This window comes from Cervus canadensis, chromosome 9, assembly GCF_019320065.1.
Source record: "Cervus canadensis isolate Bull #8, Minnesota chromosome 9, ASM1932006v1, whole genome shotgun sequence".
Taxonomy (NCBI): Eukaryota; Metazoa; Chordata; class Mammalia; order Artiodactyla; family Cervidae; genus Cervus; species Cervus canadensis.
In genome coordinates, this window is record NC_057394.1 from 17,189,217 (window position 1) to 17,211,146 (window position 21,930).

Below are 21,930 nucleotides of genomic sequence, written 5' to 3' on the forward strand. Positions count from 1 at the left end.
CTCCTGGCGCAGGTGCGGGGAGAGTCCCTGGATGGGGAGACGGCAGACTGTCCGCTCCCTTACTCTTCTCCCCATGTCGTGTGTCTGGCTCTGGTGCAGGGTGGGGGATATACTAACTCTGTCCCAGCCCTTAGGTTACTCGTCTGAGGTGGAGACGGCACACAGGGAGCTCAGCCAAATTCAGGGTGGTGAGGAGTCTCATGGAGAATTAAATTTTGAAATGTTACTGTCTCAAAAATTAGTAGTAATTATCAGTCATGGAAAAGAATGAAATGTTGCCACTTGCAGCAACATGGATGGACATAGAGGAATATTATTCTTGGTAAAGAAAGTAAGACAAAGACAAATACTATATGGCATCCCTTCTATGAAGAATCTAAAGAATAATATAAATGAACATATATACAAAACAGAAATAGACTCAGAGACAGAAAGCAAACTTACAGTTTAGTTCAGTTCAGTCGCTCAGTTGTGTCCAACTCTTTGCGACCCCATGAACTGCAGCACGCCAGGCCTCCCTGTCCATCACCAACTCCTGAAGTTTACCCAAACTCATGCCCATTGAGTCAGTGATGCCATCCAACCATCTCTATGTCGTACCATTCTCCTCCTGCCCTCAATCTTTCTCAGCATCAGGATCTTTTCCAATGAGTCAGCTCTTCGAATCAGGTGGCCAAAGTATTGGAGTTTCAGCTTCAACATCAGTCCTTCCAATGAACACCCAGGACTGATCTCCTTTAGGATGGACTGATGATTTCTTGGTGCTGCACCAAGCAGAGCAGCAGCACCAGAGCTGACCACGAGCACCAGGAAATCATCAGTCTATCCTAAAGGATATCAGTCCTGGGTCAGATCAGTCAGAGTCTTTTCCAACACCACAGTTCAAAAGCATCAATTCTATGGTGCTCAGCTTTCTTTATAGTCCAGCTCTCACATCCATACATGACTATTGGAACAACCATAGCCTTGACTAAACGGATGCTTGTTGACAAAGTAATGTCTCTGCTTTATAATATGCTGTCTAGGTTGGGCAAAACTTTCCTTCCAAGGAGTAAGAGTCTTTTAATCTCATGGCTGCAATCACCATCTGCAGTGATTTTGCAACCCCCCAAAATAAAGTCAGCCACTGTTTCCGCATCTATTTGCCATGAAGTGATGGGACCAGATGCCATGATCTTAGTTTTCTGAATGTTGAGCTTTAAGCCAACTTTTTCATTTTCCTCTTTCACTTTCATCAAGAAGCTCTTTAGTTCTTCTTCACTTTCTGCCATAAGGGTGGTGTCATTTGCATATCTAACATTATTGATATTTCTCCTGGCAATCTTGATTCCAGCTTGTGCTTCCTCCAGCCCAGTGTTTCTCATGGTGTACTCTGCATATAAGTTAAATAAGCAGGTGACAATATACAGCCTTGAATACTCATTTTCCTATTTGGAACCAGTCTGTTGTTCCATGTCCAGTTCTAACTGTTGTTTCCTGAGCTGCATACAGGTATCTTAAGAGGCAGGTCAGGTGGTTGGTATCTGGTTCAGAATTTTCCACAGTTTATTGTGATCCACACAGTCAAAGGCTTTGGCATAGTCAATAAAGCAGAAATAGATGTTTTTCTCTTGCTTTTTTGATGATCCAGTGGATTTTGGCAATTTGATCTCTGGTTCCTCTGCCTTTTCTAAAACCAGCTTGAACATCTGGAAGTTCACGTTTCACATATTGCTGAAGCCTGGCTTGGAGAATTTTGAACATTACTTTACTAGTGTGTGAGATGAGTGCAATTGTGTGATATTTTGAGCATTCTTTGGCATTGCCTTTCTTTGGGGTTGGAATGAAAACTGACCTTTTCCAGTCCTGTGGCCACTGCTGAGTTTTCCAAATTTGCTGACACATTGAATGCAGCATTTTCATAGCATCATCTTTTAGGATTTGAAATAGCTTAACTGGAACTCCATCACTTCCACTAGCTTGGTTCATTGTGATTCTTCCTCAGGCCCACTTGACTTCACATTCCAGGATGTCTGGCTCTACATGAGTGATCACACCATCGTGATTATCTGGATCATGAATATCTTTTTGTACAGTTCTTCTGTGTATTCTTGCCACCTCTTCTTAATATCTTCTGCTTCTGATAGGTCCATACCATTTCTGTCCTTTATTGTGCCCATCTTTGCATGAAATGTTCCCTTGGTATCTTGAATTTTCTTGAAGAGCTCTCTAGTCTTTCCCATTCTCTTGTTTTCCTCTATTTCTTTGCTTCGATCACTGAGGAAGGCTTTCTTATCTCTCCTTGCTATTCTTTGGAACTCTGCATTCAAATGGGTATATCTTTCCTTTTCTCCTTTGCTTTTGGCTCTTCTTTTCTCAGCTATTTGTAAGGCCTCCTTAGACAGCCATATTGCCTTTTTGCATTTCTTTTTCTTGGGGATGGTCTTGATCCCTGTCTCCTGTACAATGTCATGAACCTCTGTCGATAGTTCATTAGGCACTCTGTCTATCAGATCTGGTCCCTTAAATCTATTTCCCACTTCAACTGTATAATCATAAGGGATTTGATTTAGGTCATACCTGAATAGTCTAGTGGTTTTCCCCACTTTCTTCAATTTAAGTCTGAATTTGGCAATAAGGATTTCATGATCTGAACCACAGTTAGCTCCCAGTCTTGTTTTTGCTGACTGTATAGGGCTTCTCCATCTTTGGCTGCAAAGAATATAATCAATCTGATTTTAGTGTTGACCGTCTGGTGATGTCCATGTGTAGAGTCTTCTCTTGTGTTGTTGGAAGAGGGTGTTTGCTATGACCAGTGTGTTCTCTTGGCACACCTCTATTAGCCTTTGCCCTGCTTCATTCTGTACTCCAAGGCCAAATTTTCCTGTTACTCCAGGTGTTTCTTGACTTCCTACTTTTGTATTCCAGTCCCCTGTAATGAAAAGGACATCTTTTTTGGGTGTTAATTCTAAAAGGTCTTGTAGGCCTTCATAGAACCATTCAGCTTACAGTTACCATAGGGCAAAGAGAGGAAAGGAGTGACAAATTAGGAATATGGAATCAACAAGTACACACTACTGTACACCAAATAGGTAAGGAACATGAATTTACTGTACAGCATAGGGAATTTTACTTAATGTCTTGTATTAGCCTATCTAGGGACAGTTCTAGCCTCACCTGTGCTCATGTTTAGTCACTCAGTAATGGCCAATTCCTTCAATCCTATGGACCATAGCCCACCAGGCTCCACTGTCCATGGGATTCTCTAGGCAAGAATACTGGTGTGGGTTGCCACTTCCTCCTCCAGGGGATCTTCTCAACCCAGGGATTGAGCCCCAATCTCCTATGTCTCCTACACTGCAGGTGAATTCTTAAACTTCGGAGTCATCCTATAATGGAATATAATCAGAAAAAAAAATAATTGCATCACTATGCTGTATACCTGAAACATCGTAATTCAACCATACATATATTTATAGAAACACACACACACACACACACACACACACACACACACACATATATATATATAATTTTTAATTTGGAGGGGTGTATGCTGAGGAGACATTACTTTGCCAACAAAGGTCCGTTGGGTCAAGGCTATGGTTTTTCCAGTGGTCATGTATGGATGTGAGAGTTAGACTGTGAAGAAAGCTGAGCACCGAAAAATTGATGCTTTTGAACTGTGGTGTTGGAGAAGACTCTTGAGAGTCCCTTGGACTGCAAGGATATCCAACCAGTCCATCCTAAAGGAGAATCAGTTCTGGGTATCATTGAAAGGAACTGAAGCTAAGCTGAAAACTCCAATACTTTGGCCCCTCAATGCGAAGAGTTGACTCATTGGAAAAGACCCTGATGCTGGGAGGGGTTTGGGGGCAGGAGAAGGGGATGACAGAGGGTGAAGATGCCCTGGATGGCATCACCAACCTCATGGGCATGAAGTTTGAGTAAACTCCGGGGAAGTTAGTGATGGACAGGGAGGCCTGGCATGCTGCAATTCATGGGGTCACAAAGAATCGGACACGACTGAGTGACTGAGCTGAACTGACTGATGCTGAGGAGGACCCTGATAAATGAGCTAGTAAAGAATTTCTTTATCTAAATCTAGCTGTGATTTCAATTTGGTAAAAAAAAAAAAAAAAAGGGTTCAAAGAGAGTCTTTCATTTCCAGGTAGTTAAAGTGAAGGTTGGTGTGAGCAGGAATTCGAGGGTCACATGGAGGATCCTCTCTGAAGGGGCTTCATCCTTCCTCCCCCAGGCAGCCCTCCAGGAAGCCCTGGGTGTGCCCTTTGGCGGGTGTGTGACCACAGAGCCTGGGAGGCAGTGGTTTCCTCACAGCCATCCTCACTGACTTTCTCTGTCATGTGTCTGTCTCTGCTTCCCCAGCACGGAGCCTGGTATTTTCCCACTTAATATCTTCTCTCCGGGGACTCTGGACCATCCGGGCATACAAAGCTGAACAGAGTTTTCAGGAGCTGTTTGATGCACACCAGGACTTGCATTCAGGTCTGTAATTTTCTAGCGATAATTTCAAAGGATGGGGTGTTCTGCCTCCTGAGGCCTGACCTCCCTCTCAGGTGGTCTGGCTGGCCAGCACTTTCTTGTGCCACCCCACGGCCCCTTCTGCACACCCGCCTCCCCCACCCCTTCCTCTCACCATCCCCTCTGTGTGCCCCTCTTCCCTTCCATCCCCTGCTTGCTCCCCTGACTGGCTTGTATTGTCTTTGCATCACTGTGCCCTGTGGTTTTCTGTCTCTTTAGGGCAGGAGTCAGCAAAGAGCCAGCTTTGTGTGCTGTCCTGGGTCTGTTGTAACTTCTCAGGTTTCCTGTTGTAGCACAAAGGACGGCCAAGGTAATAAATACGTCAGCAAATGGCCGTGCCTGTGATCCACTAAAACTCCACTTACAGAACTAGGTGCTGGCCATTCCTGGCCTCCAGGCTGTAGTTGTCAGCTCTTTTTTCAGAGCATGTCAAACCTGACTGAGGAAAATAATTTCCTGATTATCATATTTGCTGTTCTCTTCATGTATATTTTTCTTTGTGTCGGTGAACGTTTGTTTTAGGTAGAAATTTCAGAATTTACTCTAAGTCTATAAAATCCTGACCTATATCTTCAATCTATGTTGTATTTTGAATATAAAATGACATTTTAAAAGCCGCATGCAGTTCCTGTGAGCCAATGGTTATTTACACACTGGCTCTGAAGAGTAAACACTGTTCAGGGCCCTGTAGGAATTGAATTGCAGAAGGTGCTGGAAACAGTGGGAGTGGTGCCCCCTGCTATCAGAGAGCTGGGAATAGTCAACATGTGAGAGGGTGATCGGGTTGACGCCCAGCACTGCAGGAAACGCACTGATGAGACTTTTTTTCCATCTTCTTTCTTATAATGAAATTTCTGCTTATAACCTGTGGATTGAATTTTTCAGTGCATGCTTCCCACAGAGCCCCTGGACTGATTCCTGTGTGTGTCAAATGTTGTTGTGTCAAAATCTAGCTTTCTGGACTCTTTGGGCTCCTTGGGTGTATAACTTTGCTGTCCTACCTGTGGAAAATCTTCTGTTGGTCAACTGAACAAAATGCTCTTTCTCATTTGAAGCAACTATCATGGCTATTCTACTGATTTATTATACTTATTACGGTTCACAAATGCAGAGGCTTGGTTCCTGCTTTTGACGACGTCCCGATGGCTCGCTGTGTATCTAGATGTCATCTGTGCCGTCTTTGTCACTGTTGTTGCCTTTGTGTCCCTGATTCTTGCAGATGGTAAGTATAGATGTGAGTAACTACTTATAATATGAATACAGTTTATAGTTTCATTTACATTTATTAAATAAAGCTCCTGCTGTCTTGTCTAGTATATACTGTTTGACTCTAATGAATTAGTGTTTGCAGTATAGGATTCCACCGTGTGGTCTATATGAAATCATTTGTGTCTCGATGAGACCTTTTTGTCTCTCTCTTTGAATGGGTTGAGGCCTATGCAAATGTAGCAAGCTAGCTTGCTGAACATTCCAGGTATTATTAGGAGGAGAAAACCAAGTTTATTGTTATATTAAGCTTTTGTCCAGTTAGCTTTAGGGCTACTTGGATGTCTTAGTTGCAGGTGCCTGATTCACTGAGGTGAGAAAGATTCTCTGTAGGAGAGAACAATCTCCTCACTGCTGTGTGGATACCAGATGAGCAGGTGTTGGCATCTGTGCCATGAATTCACCATCTCTATTCCATAGTAATGGCACTGAATCAAAATCTTTAATAAGGAGCAATGAGAGTAGCTGTTTAGAGTTGAAAGCACTGGCTCTTAGAACCCATTGTCTTGTTTTACATGGTTTCAACGGCAGCTCCCTTGAATGTAGAAAGTGAAATTTACACAAAGGTTCTTGAAACCCTAATGATGAAAGTGAGAATAATGACATGATTCCTCACCTTGGTAATGCTGTCAAGTGTGTCAATCCTGTTGGGATTAATAAACTCATTTTATAGTCTTTTTGAAATCAAAGTGTTTTTTTTTTTCATTGTATCATGGTCTCAATCAAGACATAGTAAAAGTATGTGTCATATTATCATTATATACAAATGATTTAAATATTATAAAAGATTCTTTTTCATAAAGTGACAGAAGGAGGTAGGTGAGGGGTTAAGAACAGGACTGACTTTATTCTCCTTCTTTCTTATTTAGCTTTGAGTCCTGGGCAGGTTGGCCTGGTCCTGTCTCTTGCCCTCACACTCCAGGGGATGTTCCAGTGGTGCGTCAGGCAAAGGACGGAAGTTGAGAACCTGGTGATGTATATTTTAACCTTCTTAGCCCTTTCAAGTCTGCTTGCCATTAAATGGAATAAGCAATTCTTATTTAAAATATCAAAACTGTTATTTTTACATCATAGCTAATAGAGTTTTTTATATCCTCTTCCTTCTGGTTAAAGTCAATGTAAAATAAAATCTATACATATTATTCTTAATCTTATATATGTTATGTCGGCAGGTTTTATATTCATTGTAAACTGCCTTCAGGTAAAATAGTGGCTCTTCATTATTATACTCTCTAGGTATAATGAAAGTAGGGAAAGCTTCTGAAATTCTAGACAGAATATATGCTAATTTCCTAGAAATTGTTTATTTTTGTTTCTTAATAGATAATTCCTCATTCTTGGTAAAATGATTCAGTATTTTGAAGGTTTTTTGTTTGTTTAATTAATGGGTACACCTACTTCATTTTAGCATTTATTTCTGTATGTGTTGAACACCTGAATTTGCTAGTGTCCCTTCTTTCTGGTAGGATAAGCTGCTTCTCAGAATGGCCCTTCTGGAGCCACACGTTACTGACTGGTGTCCATATATTCTTTTCTTCAACAAAATTCTCTTGTTTCTTTTATCCATAGTGAAAAGTAGATAAATAAAAGTTTATCATCCAGTTCTGTAATTCTTTTAGTTTTAATATGATGTTTAAGGATGAAATCCTAAAGGAAAGTGTTACAAGACGATGAACAAGTTTAGAAATCATCAAAGGCCTCGTCAAACTTCTATTTCCGTACTTTGGGAATGACAAGATGTGAGATATTTAAACCAATTACGTATAAAAGCAGAACATCTCATTTTCAACCTCTGAACACCTATAAACAAGACCCTCTGTCCTGACCGACATGATGTCGTGTGTCTTTCAGATGATTTCAGTAGAAAGAGTGATGGGATATTTAGACCTTGAGAAAGAAGCTCCCTGGGAATACAAGGATCGTCCCCTGCCACCCTGGACTAACGAAGGAAGGATTCGGTTTGACACTGTTAACTTCAGGCACACCTTAGATGGGCCTCTGGTATTGAAGAACCTGACCGCAGTCATTGAATCAAGCAAAAAGGTTTGTAGTAAGTAGTCTCTTTAAAATCCAGCTAAAGATTTAGCACCATATTTGTTCTTGGCTTCCTTGTTGCTGTGTCAGGGGACTCTTTGTACCTCATGGATGCACATTTGATAAGTTGCTTTAGTTGTATCTGAGTCTTTGTGACCCCATGGGCTGTAGCCTGTCAGGCTGCTCTGTCCATAGAATTCTTCAGGCAAGAATACTGGAGTGGGTTGGCATTTACTCCTCCAGGGGACCTTCCCAACCCAGTGATCAACCTGCATCTCTTAAGTCTCCCGCATTGGCAAGCAGGTTCTTTACCACTAGAGCCACCTGGGAAGTCGTATAGTGACATGGTAAGTGCATCATTCTTGGAAATTGATCATGGAAGGGGGATCCCAGCATTTCTTTGTGTTGCGAGCTCCCTCATGGTGGTTGGAGGGCTCTGGGTCCTGGAGCTGGAACTTAACCTGAGCCGGGATACTATATGTTTTACCCGATTATTCATGAGGAGTCTTAGAAGTCAGCCCTGGCTCCCTGTCCCTAATTCTCCTATATCTCATTTCTTGCCATCTTTTCTTCTTTACTTCTGGAATCTTCTCTTCCTCCCATGATGCCTTTTGGTTGCAGCCTCCTCCTCTGTCCCTTGTCCCTTCTAACTTGTCCTCCACTCACCCACACTTAGCTGTCATTCCCCTGCTCTCACCCCACAGACTGCTTCTTTCTTTAGGACAGATCTGACCCTTACTGGCCTGGGTAAGATGATGCTGAAACCATAGTTCAGCCCCAGGTCCACTCCAGATAGGGGCTTTGTGGCCATCAGAGAAGAGCCCAGAATCGTGACTCAGTCAGGGCTGAGGAACCAACGCCCCCCATGGAGGCAGGGCCCAGAGATTTGCTTAAAGCTGATGAAAGCAGCCCAAAAGGAGCAGAGGAGGATCCATGTGGGAGACGATAGAGAGGTTTGTGTCCTGGCCCTGCCAACATTCATGTCTGCTGGTGATGTTCCTTTCACACTCAACTTGGGTCCCTCAACTCAGACCAGGAGAGGCTCTTAAAGAAGAGACTAAACCAAAGCAGACAAAGTAGTAGGAAGCTCTTCCCCACCTACCTTGCCATCCTTGGGTCCTAACATTCCCACGCCCTCTGAGCTCAGCTCCTGTGTAGATTCTCCCAAAGCAACATGTCCTCCCTGCATCCAGTGTGCACATGCTGCCCCTTCCCTTTTGTCATGAGGCTGGTGAAAAATCTCATTTTCTGAGTGAAAGTGTTACTTGCTCAGTCGTGTCTGACTCTTTGCAACTCCATAGACTGTGTGTCCATGGAATTCTCCAGGCAAGATTATTGGAGTGGGTTGCCATTCGCTTCTCCAGGGCATCGTTCCCACCCAGGAATCGAAGCCAGGTCTCCCGTATTGCAGCCGGATTCTTTACCATCTGAGCCACCAGGGAAGCCCCTTCATTTTCTGAGTTAATCCTAATGTATCTGCTTCTGTAAGATCCTTGATTTTTCATCAGCATTATATATATTCTTTAAAGATAGCATTTATGGTATACCTATGTTCATAGTAGCCAAAAGTTAGAAGCATCCCAAGTATTAATATCTATCAACAGATGAGTGGATAAACAAATCCTTACAATGTAGTATATCCCTACAATGAAATATTATTATTCAATCTTAAAAATAAAGAAAATTCTAATCTATTGGTGAGCCTTGAGGACATCATGTTAGGTGAAATAAGCCAGAAACAAAAGGAATGAATACTATATGATTCCATGTATGAGAATCCTAGAGCAGTCAAATTTATAAAGACAGACAGTAGAATATTGGTAGCCAGGGACTGGAGTGGGAGGGATGGGGAGCTGAGTTTATTGGGTACAGAATTTCAGTTTACATGACAGGAAATGTTCTGAAGATTGGTTGCACAAAAGTGTGAATGTACTTAACACTAAATTGTCCTCTTAAAAATTGTTCAATTCAGTTCAATCACTTGGTCACTTCATTTCTAATGTGTTTGGATATGATACTTGGGCAGTGTGTTCATGAAGTGATTTCACTCCACTTGTGTACATCCCAGGTTTCCTCTCCTGCTCACCTGTTCCAGCCCCTGACACTCCAGGACATCTCTTTGGTGTTGGATTTGATTGAGAGGCTGCTTTGGGGAACATGGGAGTAAGCCCACCGCACAAAAGTGGGACTCTGTTCTTCTTTCCATCACGTCCTCTTCTGTCACAATTCCTGGAAGTTAGAATCAACAGGAAAGTGTAGTAGGCACCATACAGGTTTATAATTCATGGGAGAAATAGCTTGTAAAAGTAAAGACAAAAATGAGGTAAATATAACCCTAGGCTTCCTGGTTAGATACCAAACACAGGCTGTTTTTTTCATTTAAGTGATTTTGTGCTTAATTTGATCATTTTGGAGAGTGCTGAGTCATTTGAAAGCATTTTCCAGCTCCTGAGGTAGATTGATTTTGATTTGTTATTTTCTTTTCTTGCTCAGAGCTATTACTCGGATAATACATTTTTACAGATGCTTACTATACCTTGCTATAATGTGCAAAATATTCAGTTCAGTTCAGTTGCTTAGTCGTGTTCTACTATTTGCGACCCCATGAATCGCAGAACACCAGGCCTCCCTGTCCATCACCAACTCCCAGAGTTTACTCAAACTCATGTCCATTGAGTCAGTAATGCCATCCAGCCATCTCATCCTCTGTCATCCCCTTCTCCTCCTGCCCCCAATCCCTCCCAGCATCAGGGTCTTTTCCAATGAGTCAACTCTTCACATGAGGTGGCCAAAGTATTGGAGTTTCAGCTTCAGCATCAGTCCTTCCAATGAACACCCAGGACTGATCTCCTTTAGGATGGACTGGTTGGATCTCCTTGCAGTCCAAGGGACTCTCAAGAGTCTTCTCCAACACCACAGTTCAAAAGCATCAATTCTTTGGCGCTCAGCTTTCTTCACAGTCCAACTCTCACATCCATACCTGACCACTGTCCTATTACTGTACTACATTTTCTCCTTTTTTAACGTATTATTTTCTCAGCAATCCCTCTTCTCACACTGATTGTCCCACTTGCCCTGCAGGCTTCCTCATTCCTTGTATTCAGACGGTGGTGTCAGGGCCAGCAGCACCTGAATCACCTGGAACTTCTTAGAAATGCAGAGTCTCAGACTCACCCAGACCTCTTGACTTGGCATCACTTTTGAACAAGATCTTCCAGTAAAGTCCTTTCTCTCCCATGGGCAATTTTTGATGAGTGATAACCTATGATTTCCAAGAACTGTACTTTGACCGCTTGAAATTGAGCTCGTGAATCACCCAAACACCTGTTGTGTCTGAGCAGGAGGCTCTAGGATGTTCTGTACTACTTACCCTACAGATTTGTTTGGTTTTAAATTCTGGAAATCATGCCTTTACGTTGTAATCCAACTCTATGTTATTTCAATGCATTTATCTGGATCTTTTCCAGTGGAGTCTGTCTTCATCACAGGCAGTTTTCATCCTTCCACCTTTCCCACAACAGCTTCCAACAGGGACTGGAGGGATTTCCCACAGGTTCAGCCCTGCCTGGACCTGAAGTCAGAGACAGCGCAGTGTAGTAGTGTATGTGCAGCTCTTTCACCACCTGATGGTATCAAGAATGAGACTTGCTGTTCCAAGAAGGGCATTAGGTCTGTTTGGCCCATTTCTCAGGAACCATTGTCCCACTTAGCTGCAAATTCCTCTCCCAGCCCAACTGTGGGTGCTGATTCTTCCTGCTGACAGCCAGCCCACCTGACCTCAAGTACCCTTTTCTTCTCTGTCATGTTGGCCATCTTGTCCCACTCACCACATTTTATGAATCCATATCCACATCATGCTATAACTCTCTGGCAGTAAGATTTCTATGGTAGGCCTGTCTCTTTAACTGCAACTACATAAAGAAGGCTGAGCACCAGAGAATTGATACTTTCAAACTGTTGTGCTAGAGAAGACTCTTGAGAGTTTCTGGGACAGCAAGGAGATCAAACCAGTCAATATTAAAGGAAATAAATCCTGAATATTCATTGGAAAGACTGATGCTGAAGCTCCAACACTTTGGCCATCTGATGCGAAAAGCCAACTCTTTGGAAAAGACCGTAGATGCTGGGAAAGATAGAGGGCAAGAGGAGAACGATGTGACAGAGGATGAGATGATTAGATAGCATCATTGAGTCAATGAACATGAGTTTGAGCAAACTCTGGCAGAGAGTGAAGGACAGGGAAGTCTGGTGTACTGCAGTCCATGGGGTAGCAGAGTTTGACATGACTTAGTGACTGAATAACAACACACTCTCCCCACTTCCTCTGTTTCAGCTACACAGAGAGGGCATAATAAGGTGTCCACCCGTCAAGGAGATAAGGAGACCATTAGCAAAATGAAAAAGAGGCTGACACATAGGGATTTGAGTCCCGTGCTGTGACTTAAGGGCTCTGCTATTTCAGGCAGACTAATTAATCTTATAAGTCTCGATCTTCTCATTTACAAAATGGAAGTGATGGGACTTAATATCTAGTTTTGTTCTGCAACTTAAACAAATAAGACACGTTAAATACTCAGCATGAAGACCAACACACTGTAAATACTTGGGCAAAGAGAGATGGTTGTCATTTTCATAGGATCTAAAATGACCTTAGGGGCTTCCCAGGTGGTGGTAGTGATAAAGAATCCCCTTGCCAATGTAGGAGACATAAGAGACCAGGGTTAGATCCCTGGATGGGGCAGATCCCCTGAAGAAGGGCATGGTAACCACTCCAGTATTTTTGCCTGGAGAATCCCATGGACAGAGGAACCTAAAGTGCTTCAGTCCATAGGGTCACATAGTCAAACATGACTGAAGCAAACAGCACACAGCACAAAATGACCTTAACTACTTATGCTCCATAAGTTGTTGTCTGTCCTGTGCAAATAAGGGGTCGGCCATTTGCAGTTGGGATCCATCTGCCATATCTATTTCTCTGTCCAGCTTATCCTATACCTAAATAATATAGTAATAGATTATCCATAAATTTCTCCAGTCTGAGTTAAAAACCCCAGCTCCCTCTGAAAGCCTCTGTCTCAGGATACCACAGGTAAGACAAATAATACAAGGGCAAATTCAATACAGATCCTGCTTTTAGCACATACAGTTCACTTGAAGAAATAAGAAAATGCCAATACCAGCTTTTAATATACAAAGCAGTTATAAATTTTATAGGAGCTTAGAAAAGATGATATAACATCCATTAGGGTTGAGAGAAGTCCACATAAGGGAACAAGTAGAGTATTTCTGAGAAATTATGAATGTGAAATACACTTAGTGACTTGCTAGGATTTCAGTAGGTGGAAACATTTGTGAAAGTCATTCCAGGTGGTGGGACCAACCTTAGCAAAGTCATGATGCCCTGAAACAGTGAATGAAGAGTTAGGCATCTGCAGAGCATTCAGGGAAAAGAACCACCCGGTGTATAACACACAGACTCACATTCAACCCTCACAGCTACCCAGAAAGCCCAAGGAGCTGACTTGTGGAGGTGAAGGATGGAGAGGTTTGTGAGTACAGTTTTGTACAGGTGACTTCCTGGGGCACATGTCAGGCATAAAGCCATCCTTTGAGAGTTTAGTCTGAGAAGTGAGTGCACATGGACCAGAGTGGGCAGATGTGGGAGGCAGAGAGCCAGTAACTGTTTTACCTCTAGCAAGATGTCATGGGAAAGTGATTCTACTTTTTGGGATCCAACTGATGTTGATTAAAACAAAATTATAACACACGGGTTTGTGAATGTGCAAGGAAACTAGTAGGAGTAGGAAATGGTATCATATTTCTGAGATGTAGGCTGGCAGTACTTAACAGCCTTCTCAAAAAAATGTTCATACCTGGTTCTCAGCAATTCCACATCTGAGAGTTTATCTTCAGGAAATAATTAAGGTTGTTTAGAAAGATTAAGTTCAGGGTTATATAACCAGTTATTTATAACTGTAAAATATTGGAGACCACCTAAAATATCCAACAATAGGTGATTTGTTAAATAAATGATCACATATACTATAATAATATATACCAATTAAAATAAATATATTTTTTGAAATGCTAAATAAAATCAGATTACAACAGTATGTTCATATAATTCTATTTTGTTTAAATATATGAACTTTTATCTTTAAGAAAACATATATAGAAATATGGGCTTCCTTGATGGCTCAGTGGTAAAGAATCAGTCTGCTAAGTGGGAGAAGTGAGTTTGATCCCTGAGTCAGGAAGATCCAGTGGAGGAGGAAATGGCAACCCACTCTAGTATTCTTGCCTGAGAAATCCCATGGAGACAGGAACCTGGCAGACTATAGTCATTGGGGTCACAGAGAATCAGATATAACTTAGTTGACTAAACAACAACACAGAAGTAAAAAAGAAAGGAAAAAAGAACACACATTCAAATCTAGAAAGAAAACACACCAACATCTTACAAATGGTTTTATCAGAGTGCTGGGGTGATGGCTAGTATTTATTTACTTTTCAGATTCATTTACACTGATTACAATCAAGGAAAGACTTTTATTTTTATTTTTTTTTAAGCTTTTCATTTTGTATTGGAGTATAGCCGGTTAACAATGTTGTGATAGTTTCCGGTGAACAACAAAGGGACTCAGCCATACATATACATGTATCCATTCTCCCCCAAACTTCCCTCCCATCAAAGCTACCACATAACATTGAGCAGAGTTCCCTTTGCTACACAGTAGGTCCTTGTTGTTTATCCGTTTTAAATATAGCAGTGTGTACATGTTGATCCCAAACTCCCTAACTATCCCTTCCCCACAGCCTTCCTCTGGACAACTGTAAGTTTCTTCTCTAAGTCTGTTAGTCTGTTTCTGTTTTGTAAATAAGTTGATTTGTATCACATCTTTTAAGATTCCCCATATAAGGGATGTGTGGGCTTCTCTGGTGACTCAGCAATAAAGAATCTGCCTATAACACAAGAGATGCAGGAAATGTGGGTTTGATCCCTGGGTGATTAAGATCCCCTGAAAGAGGAAATCACAACCCACTCCAATATTCTTGCCTGGAGAATCCCATGGACAGAGGAGCCTGGCGGGCTACAGTCCATGGGGTCGCCAAGAGTCAGACACAACTGAAGCAAATATGCACAACACAGAACATAAAGGATGTTGTATGAAATTTCTGCTTCTCTGACTGACTTTGCTCAGTATGACAGTCTCTAGATCCATCTGTCTTGCTGCAAATGGCATTATTTCATGTTTCAGTGGCTGAATAATTTCCATTGTATGTATTAATACATACCACACCCTTTTATCCATTCCTCTGTCAGGGGAATTTTAGGTTGCTTCCATGTCTTGGCTATTGTATATAATGCTGCAATGAACACTGGAGAGTATGTATCCTTTTGGACTGTGTTTTTCTCTGGATATATGCCCAGAGAGTAGTCATGTAACACAAACTTAGTCATGTGTGGTTAGGATTTCGGCAGGTGGAAATGTGTGTGATAGGCATTCCAGGAGGTGGGACCAGCATGAAAATCTTATTCATACCTGAGTCTCAGCAATTCTGTATCTGAAAGTTTATCTTAAGGAAGTAACAGAGTTGTTTGCAAAGAACTGAGGTAAGGATATATAAGTTCAGTTCAGTCGCTCAGGTGTTGCATGTGTACCTTAAAAGGAGGGATTGTGTCATGAAACATTTCAAGAATAGAGTCTTCATGGTTTGGCAGCATGCTGGACTCAGGAAAACCTGGAAGTAAGGTAGACAGTTGAGTCTATGAACCTGGGAAAGAAATAATGACAGTAAAGTGGGAAAGTCAAAGGAAGTGGCTATTTTGTGTGGTGCACTGGATGTTGATCATATTGAGTTTGATGTGTGAAAAGAGATCCAGGTGCAAATGTCTAACAAATTGGTGTGCTTCTCATTTTATTGAAATTAATCAGAGGCGAGACAAGAATTTCAAGCAAGGCTTTACTGGTGTCCCTACCTCAGCAAGAGGGACTGAAAACAAGTAATAGGTTCCCTAGTTATCTCCCCAAGGTAGTTCCTTATATGGACTGTTGGTAGGGGCAGGTCCAGTGGGTGGGCTGGAGGGGTGGCTTGGGTGTTTGTCCATTTCTTTGGTGGGTGTGTGTAGGGGGCATGCACAATACCCGATTTTAACCCTTCTCTCTTCAGAAGTAGCAGATTGGGGTGTTTTTAGGGGGGTCTTTTTTAGAGTCTTGTCCATAATTTGCTTCAGTTGTGTGCACATACAGTTATTTTCGTGGGCTTCTCTGGTGGCTCAGATGGTAAATAATCTGCCTGCAATGTGGGGGAACCAGATTTGATCCCTGGGTCAGGAAGATCCCCTAGAAAAGGGAATGGCAACCACTCCAGTATTCTTGCCTGGAGAATTCCATGGACTGAGGAGCCTGGTGGGCTATAGTATATGGGGTCACAGAGAGTGGGACATGACTGAGTGACTAACACACACACACACACACACGGTTATTTTTAGTCTCATAGTTTCTTCGTATTTTGTTTGTCCAGGTATAAGCACTGCAGCAAAGGGTCCCGGGTCACATCCTGATTCAATCAGAGACCAATCCTAACCGTCTTGGAAAAAACAGGCATTCACAAAGCTGCTGAAATAAGATTTTTGTTGTGTCTTTTGTGTTAGGAATACAAACTTGCTGATACTAGTGATCTCCATGGGCAACTGGTAAAACCTATTGGTGACCATGAAAGACTTTCAGACTATAGTTTTGATGACTGAATGGTATAAATAGCCAGAACCGTGTTTTCTTTGAGTTGTCTTTTTCTCATTCTCCTTACTGAAGATTGAAGCTCACAGTCCTGTGGTCGTGAGCAGCTCTCAGTGCCCTGCATATTTCAGTCATTTACATAAAGTCTACAGGTGTTCCAGTTTGCACACATGAATCAGTTTCACTGGAGCTGGTAGCATAGGAAGATATATATATATATGTATATGTATATATATATATACACACACATATATGTATATATATGTATGTATATTCATAGGAATATTCATAGCATAGGAATGTGTATTCTCACAGACACAGTTCTCACCTGTGTCCTGAGCTGTGTCAGTTTACACATCAGAACACTGGGAAATACAGGCATAACTGGTTTTATTGTGCTTCACATATATTGAATCTTTTACAAATTGAACATTTGTGCCAAATATGCATCAAGCAAGTTCATTGGTGCCATTTTTCCTATAGCGTTTTCTTGCTTTGTGTCTCTTTGTCACATTTTGGTAATTCTCACAATATTTCAAACTTTTTCATTACTGTTGTATTTTTTATGGTGATCAGTGGTCTTCACTGTTACTACAGTCTCCTGAATGCTCTGGTAGTTAGCACTTTTTCAGTTCAGTTCAGTTGCTCGGTCATGTCCAACTATTTGTGATGTAATGGACAGCAGCATGCCAGGCCTCCCTGTCCATCACCAACTCCCAGAGATTACTCAGCCTCATGTCCATTGAGTCAGTGATGCCATCCACCATTCTCATCCTCTGTCGTCCCCTTCTCTTCCTGCCTTCAATCTTTCCCAGCTTCAGGGTCTTCTCAAATGAGTCAGTTCTTCGCATCATGTGGCCAAAGTATTGGAGTTTCAGCTTCAGTGTCAGTCCTTCCAATGAATATTCAGGGCTGATTTCCTTTAGAATGGACTGGTTGGATCTCCTTGCTGTCCAAGGGACTCTCAAGAGTCTTTTCCAACATCACAGTCCAAAAGCATCAATTCTTCAGTGCTGAGCTTTCTTCATAGTCCAACTCCCACGTCTTTACATGACTACTGGAAAAACCATAGCCTTGACTAGACAGACCTTTGCTGGCAAAGTAATGTCTCTGCTTTTTAATATGCTATCTAGGTTGGTCATAACTTTCTTTCCAAGAAGTAAGAGTCTTAATTTCATGGTTGTAGTCTCCATCTGCAGTGTTTTTGGAGCCCCCCAAAATTAAAGTCTGTCACTGTTTCCCTATCTATTTGCCATGAAGTGATGGGACCAGATGCCATGATCTTAGTTTTCTGAATGTTGAGCTTTAAGCCAACTTTTCCACTCTCCTCTTTCACCTTTACCAAGAGGCTCTTTAGTTCCTCTTCACTTTCTGCCATAAGGATGGTGTCATCTGCATACCTGAGGTTATTGATATCTCCTGGCAATCTTGATTCCAGCTCGTGCTTCATCTAGCCCTGAATTTCTCATGATCTACTCTGCATATAAGTTAAATAAACAGGGTGACAATATACAGCCTTGACGTATTCCTTTTCCTATTTGGAACCAGTCTATTGTTCCATGTCCAGTTCTAACTGTTGCTTCCTGATCTGCATACAGATTTCTCAAGAGACAGGTCAGGTGGTCTGGTATTCTCATCACTTTCAGAATCTTCCACAGTTTATTGTGATCCACACAGTCAAAGCCTTTGGCATAGTCAAAAGCAGAAGTAGATGTTTTTCTGGAACTCTATTGCTTTTTTGATGATCCAGCGGATGTTGACAATTTGATCTCTGGTTCCTCTGCCTTTTCTAAATCCAGCTTGAACATCTAGAAGCTCAAGGTTCATGTCCTGCTGAAGCCTGGCTTGGAGAATTTTGAGCATGAGTTTGCTAGTGTGTGAGATCAGTGCAGTTGTGTGATAGTTTGAGCATTCTTTGGCATTGCCTTTCTTTGGGATTGGAATGAAAACTGACCTTTTCCAGTCCTGTGACCACTGCTGAGTTTTCCAAATTTGCTGGCATATTGAGTGTAGCACTTTTTAGCAATAAAGTATTTGAAAATTAAGGTATGCATCAATATATTGTTTTTTAGACATAATGCTATTGGACAGTTAGTAAACTACATTATAGTATAAAGATCACTTTAATATGCACAGAGGAACAAAAATATTTTGTATGACTCACCTTATTTTGTGATGTTCACTTTATTGATGTGTTCTGGAACCAAATCCACAATATCTTTGAAGCCTGCTGATACACAGAACATATAAGTCACATATATACTCATTAAAACCTACCCGTATGCAGGGAATGATCCATTTAAATTACATAAATTACAATTTACCATAAGGTACAAAATGGCTACCAAGATAAATCAACTGAAGCCCCTTTTCTTATGTATGTGTGAGTCCCTCAGTTGTGCCTGACTCTTATATTTAATCTCTATAAAGATAAATTCTTTTTTTAATGTTATTATTAATTTTACAGACTATATGTGACATTCCCAACATATAATCTGTCCTCAGAAAGGTCTAATTTCTCTTTTTAAAGGCTTGAGTTTTTAAAATTTACTGAATTAGTTTACAAACGATTGAAAGCATGTCTTACATCCCTCACTGATTCCAAATTCTTAACCAGAAGTGAAATTATCACTTGGGAAGCTTCCACCAGGAATCATCAGTTGGGCAAACCCATTGGTTTAAAAAAAAAAAAAAAGTTTCTGCATACATGTTTTAATGCAGGAAGCTAAAAGCTAGCTTTTGCAACACAGTTTCATTCCTCACCAGCAGTTTGTCCGCTTTCTTATCTCTTATACCTGCTTATTCAGTCTGACTTTTTACAACTTCATGGACTGTAGCCTGCCAGGCTCCTCTGTCTATGCTTTATGTTGATTTTTGAATATACTGTTAGTGCACTTAATTTCTCTTTGCTTTGGCTTTAATAAATAGACTGATACTTCATATGTGTCTTTCTAAGATGTGATGTAGGTATTAGCTGGTTTTTAAAATCCCTTTTGATAGCATTACAGGCTTACATCAAGAAACAAGAAAAAAGCCAAATAAATAACCTAACTGTACACCTAAAGCAATTAGAGAAGGAAGAAATGAAGAACCCCAGGGTTAGCAGAAGGAAAGAAATCTTAAAAATCAGGGCAGAAATAAATGCAAAAGAAACTAAAGAGACCATAGCAAAAATCAATAAAGCTAAAAGCTGGTTTTTTGAAAAAATAAACAAAATTGACAAACCATTAGCAAGACTCATTAAGAAGCAAAGAGAGAAGAACCAAATTAACAAAATTAGAAATGAAAATGGAGAGATCACAACAGACAACACTGAAATACAAAGGATCATAAGAGACTACTACCAGCAGCTCTATGCCAATAAAATGGACAACTTGGATGAAATGGACAAATTCTTAGAAAAGTATAACCTTCCAAAACTGAACCAGGAAGAAATAGAAGATCTTAACAGACCCATCACAGGCAAAGAAATCGAAACTGTAATCAAAAATCTTCCAGCAAACAAAAGCCCAGGACCAGATGGCTTCACAGCTGAATTCTACCAAAAATTTAGAGAAGAGCTAACACCTATCTTACTCAAACTCTTCCAGAAAATTGCAGAGGAAGGTAAACTTCCAAACTCATTCTATGAGGCCACCATCACCCTAATTCCAAAACCTGACAAAGATGCCACAAAAAAAGAAAACTACAGGCCAATATCACTGATGAACATAGATGCAAAAATCCTTAACAAAATTCTAGCAAACAGAATCCAACAACATATTAAAAAAATCATACACCACGACCAAGTGGGCTTTATCCCAGGAATGCAAGGATTCTTCAATATCCACAAATCAATCAATGTAATACACCACATTAACAAATTGAAAGATAAAAACCATATGATTATCTCAATAGATGCAGAGAAAGCCTTTGACAAAATTCAACACTCATTTATGATTAAAACTCTCCAAAAAGCAGGAATAGAAGGAACATACCTCAACATAATAAAAGCTATATATGACAAACCCACAGCAAGCATCACCCTCAATGGTGAAAAATTGAAAGCATTTCCCCTGAAATCAGGAACAAGACAAGGATGCCCACGCTCACCACTACTATTCAACATAGTGTTGGAAGTTTTGGCCACAGCAATCAGAGCAGAAAAAGAAGTAAAAGGAATCCAGATAGGAAAAGAAGAAGTGAAACTCTCGCTGTTTGCAGATGACATGATCCTCTACATAGAAAACCCTAAAGACTCTTCCAGAAAATTACTAGAGCTAATCAATGAATATAGTAAAGTTGCAGGATATAAAATTAACACACAAAAATCCCTTGCATTCCTATATACTAACAATGAAAAAACAGAAAGAGAAATTAAGGAAACAATACCATTCACCATTGCAACAAAAAGAATAAAATACTTAGGAGTATATCTACCTAAAGAAACAGAAGACCTATACATAGAAAACTATAAAACACTGATGAAAGAAATCAAAGAGGACACAAACAGATGGAGAAACATACCGTGTTCATGGATTGGAAGAATCAATATTGTCAAAATGGCTATTCTACCCAAAGCAATCTATAGATTCAATGCAATCCCTATCAAGCTACCAATGGTATTTTTCACAGAACTAGAACAAATAATTTCACAATTTGTATGGAAATACAAAAAACCTCGAATAGCCAAAGTAATCTTGAGAAAGAAGAATGGAACTGGAGGAATCAACCTGCCTGACTTCAGACTCTACCACAAAGCCACAGTCATCAAGACAGTATGGTACTGGCACAAAGACAGAAATATAGATCAATGGAACAGAATAGAAATCCCAGAGATAAATCCACGAACCTATGGACACCTTATCTTTGACAAAGGAGGCAAGGATATACAATGGAAAAAAGACAACCTCTTTCACAAGTGGTGCTGGGAAAACTGGTCAACCACTTGTAAAAGAATGAAACTAGAACACTTTCTAACACCATACACAAAAATAAACTCAAAATGGATTTAAGATCTAAATGTAAAGACAGAAACTATAAAACTCCTAGAGGAGAACATAGGCAAAACACTCTTCCGACATAAACACAGCAAGATCCTCTATGAACCCACCTCCCAGAATATTGGAAATAAAAAAGCCAAAAACTAACAAATGGAACCTAATGAAACTTAAAAGCTTTTGCACAACAAGGAAAGCTATAATAAGGTGAAAAGACAGCCGTCAGATTGGGAGAAAATATAGGGCAAATGAAGAAACAGACAAAGGATTAATCTCAAAAATATACAAGCAAACTCCTGAAAGCTCAATTCCCAGAAAAATAAATGACCCAATCAAAAAATGGGCCAAAGAGCTAAACAGAACATTTCTGCCAAAGAAGACAATATCAG

The 21,930-nt window shown here is 40.8% G+C and overlaps 2 protein-coding genes across 5 annotated transcripts in view; one reads left to right on the forward strand and one right to left on the reverse strand.

Annotated features, from left to right (window-relative positions):
- LOC122447240 (ATP-binding cassette sub-family C member 4-like) overlaps window positions 1–21,930 on the reverse strand; it is a 914,448-nt gene that overhangs the window by 318,278 nt on the left and 574,240 nt on the right. The gene's annotated exons all lie outside the window — the stretch shown is intronic.
- The window catches only part of LOC122447589 (ATP-binding cassette sub-family C member 4-like), a 225,484-nt gene that overhangs the window by 121,120 nt on the left and 82,434 nt on the right, over window positions 1–21,930 (forward strand). For 3 of the 4 annotated variants that reach the window (XM_043478284.1, XM_043478285.1, XM_043478287.1), the window contains 4 exons: window positions 4,366–4,485; window positions 5,633–5,743; window positions 6,657–6,757; window positions 7,639–7,830. In XM_043478284.1, the coding sequence (XP_043334219.1) occupies window positions 4,366–4,485; window positions 5,633–5,743; window positions 6,657–6,757; window positions 7,639–7,830 (524 nt within the window). Of the gene's footprint in view, window positions 1–4,365; window positions 4,486–5,632; window positions 5,748–6,656; window positions 6,758–7,638; window positions 7,831–21,930 lie in introns of those variants that run through there. The other variant, XM_043478286.1, reaches the window with a different exon arrangement.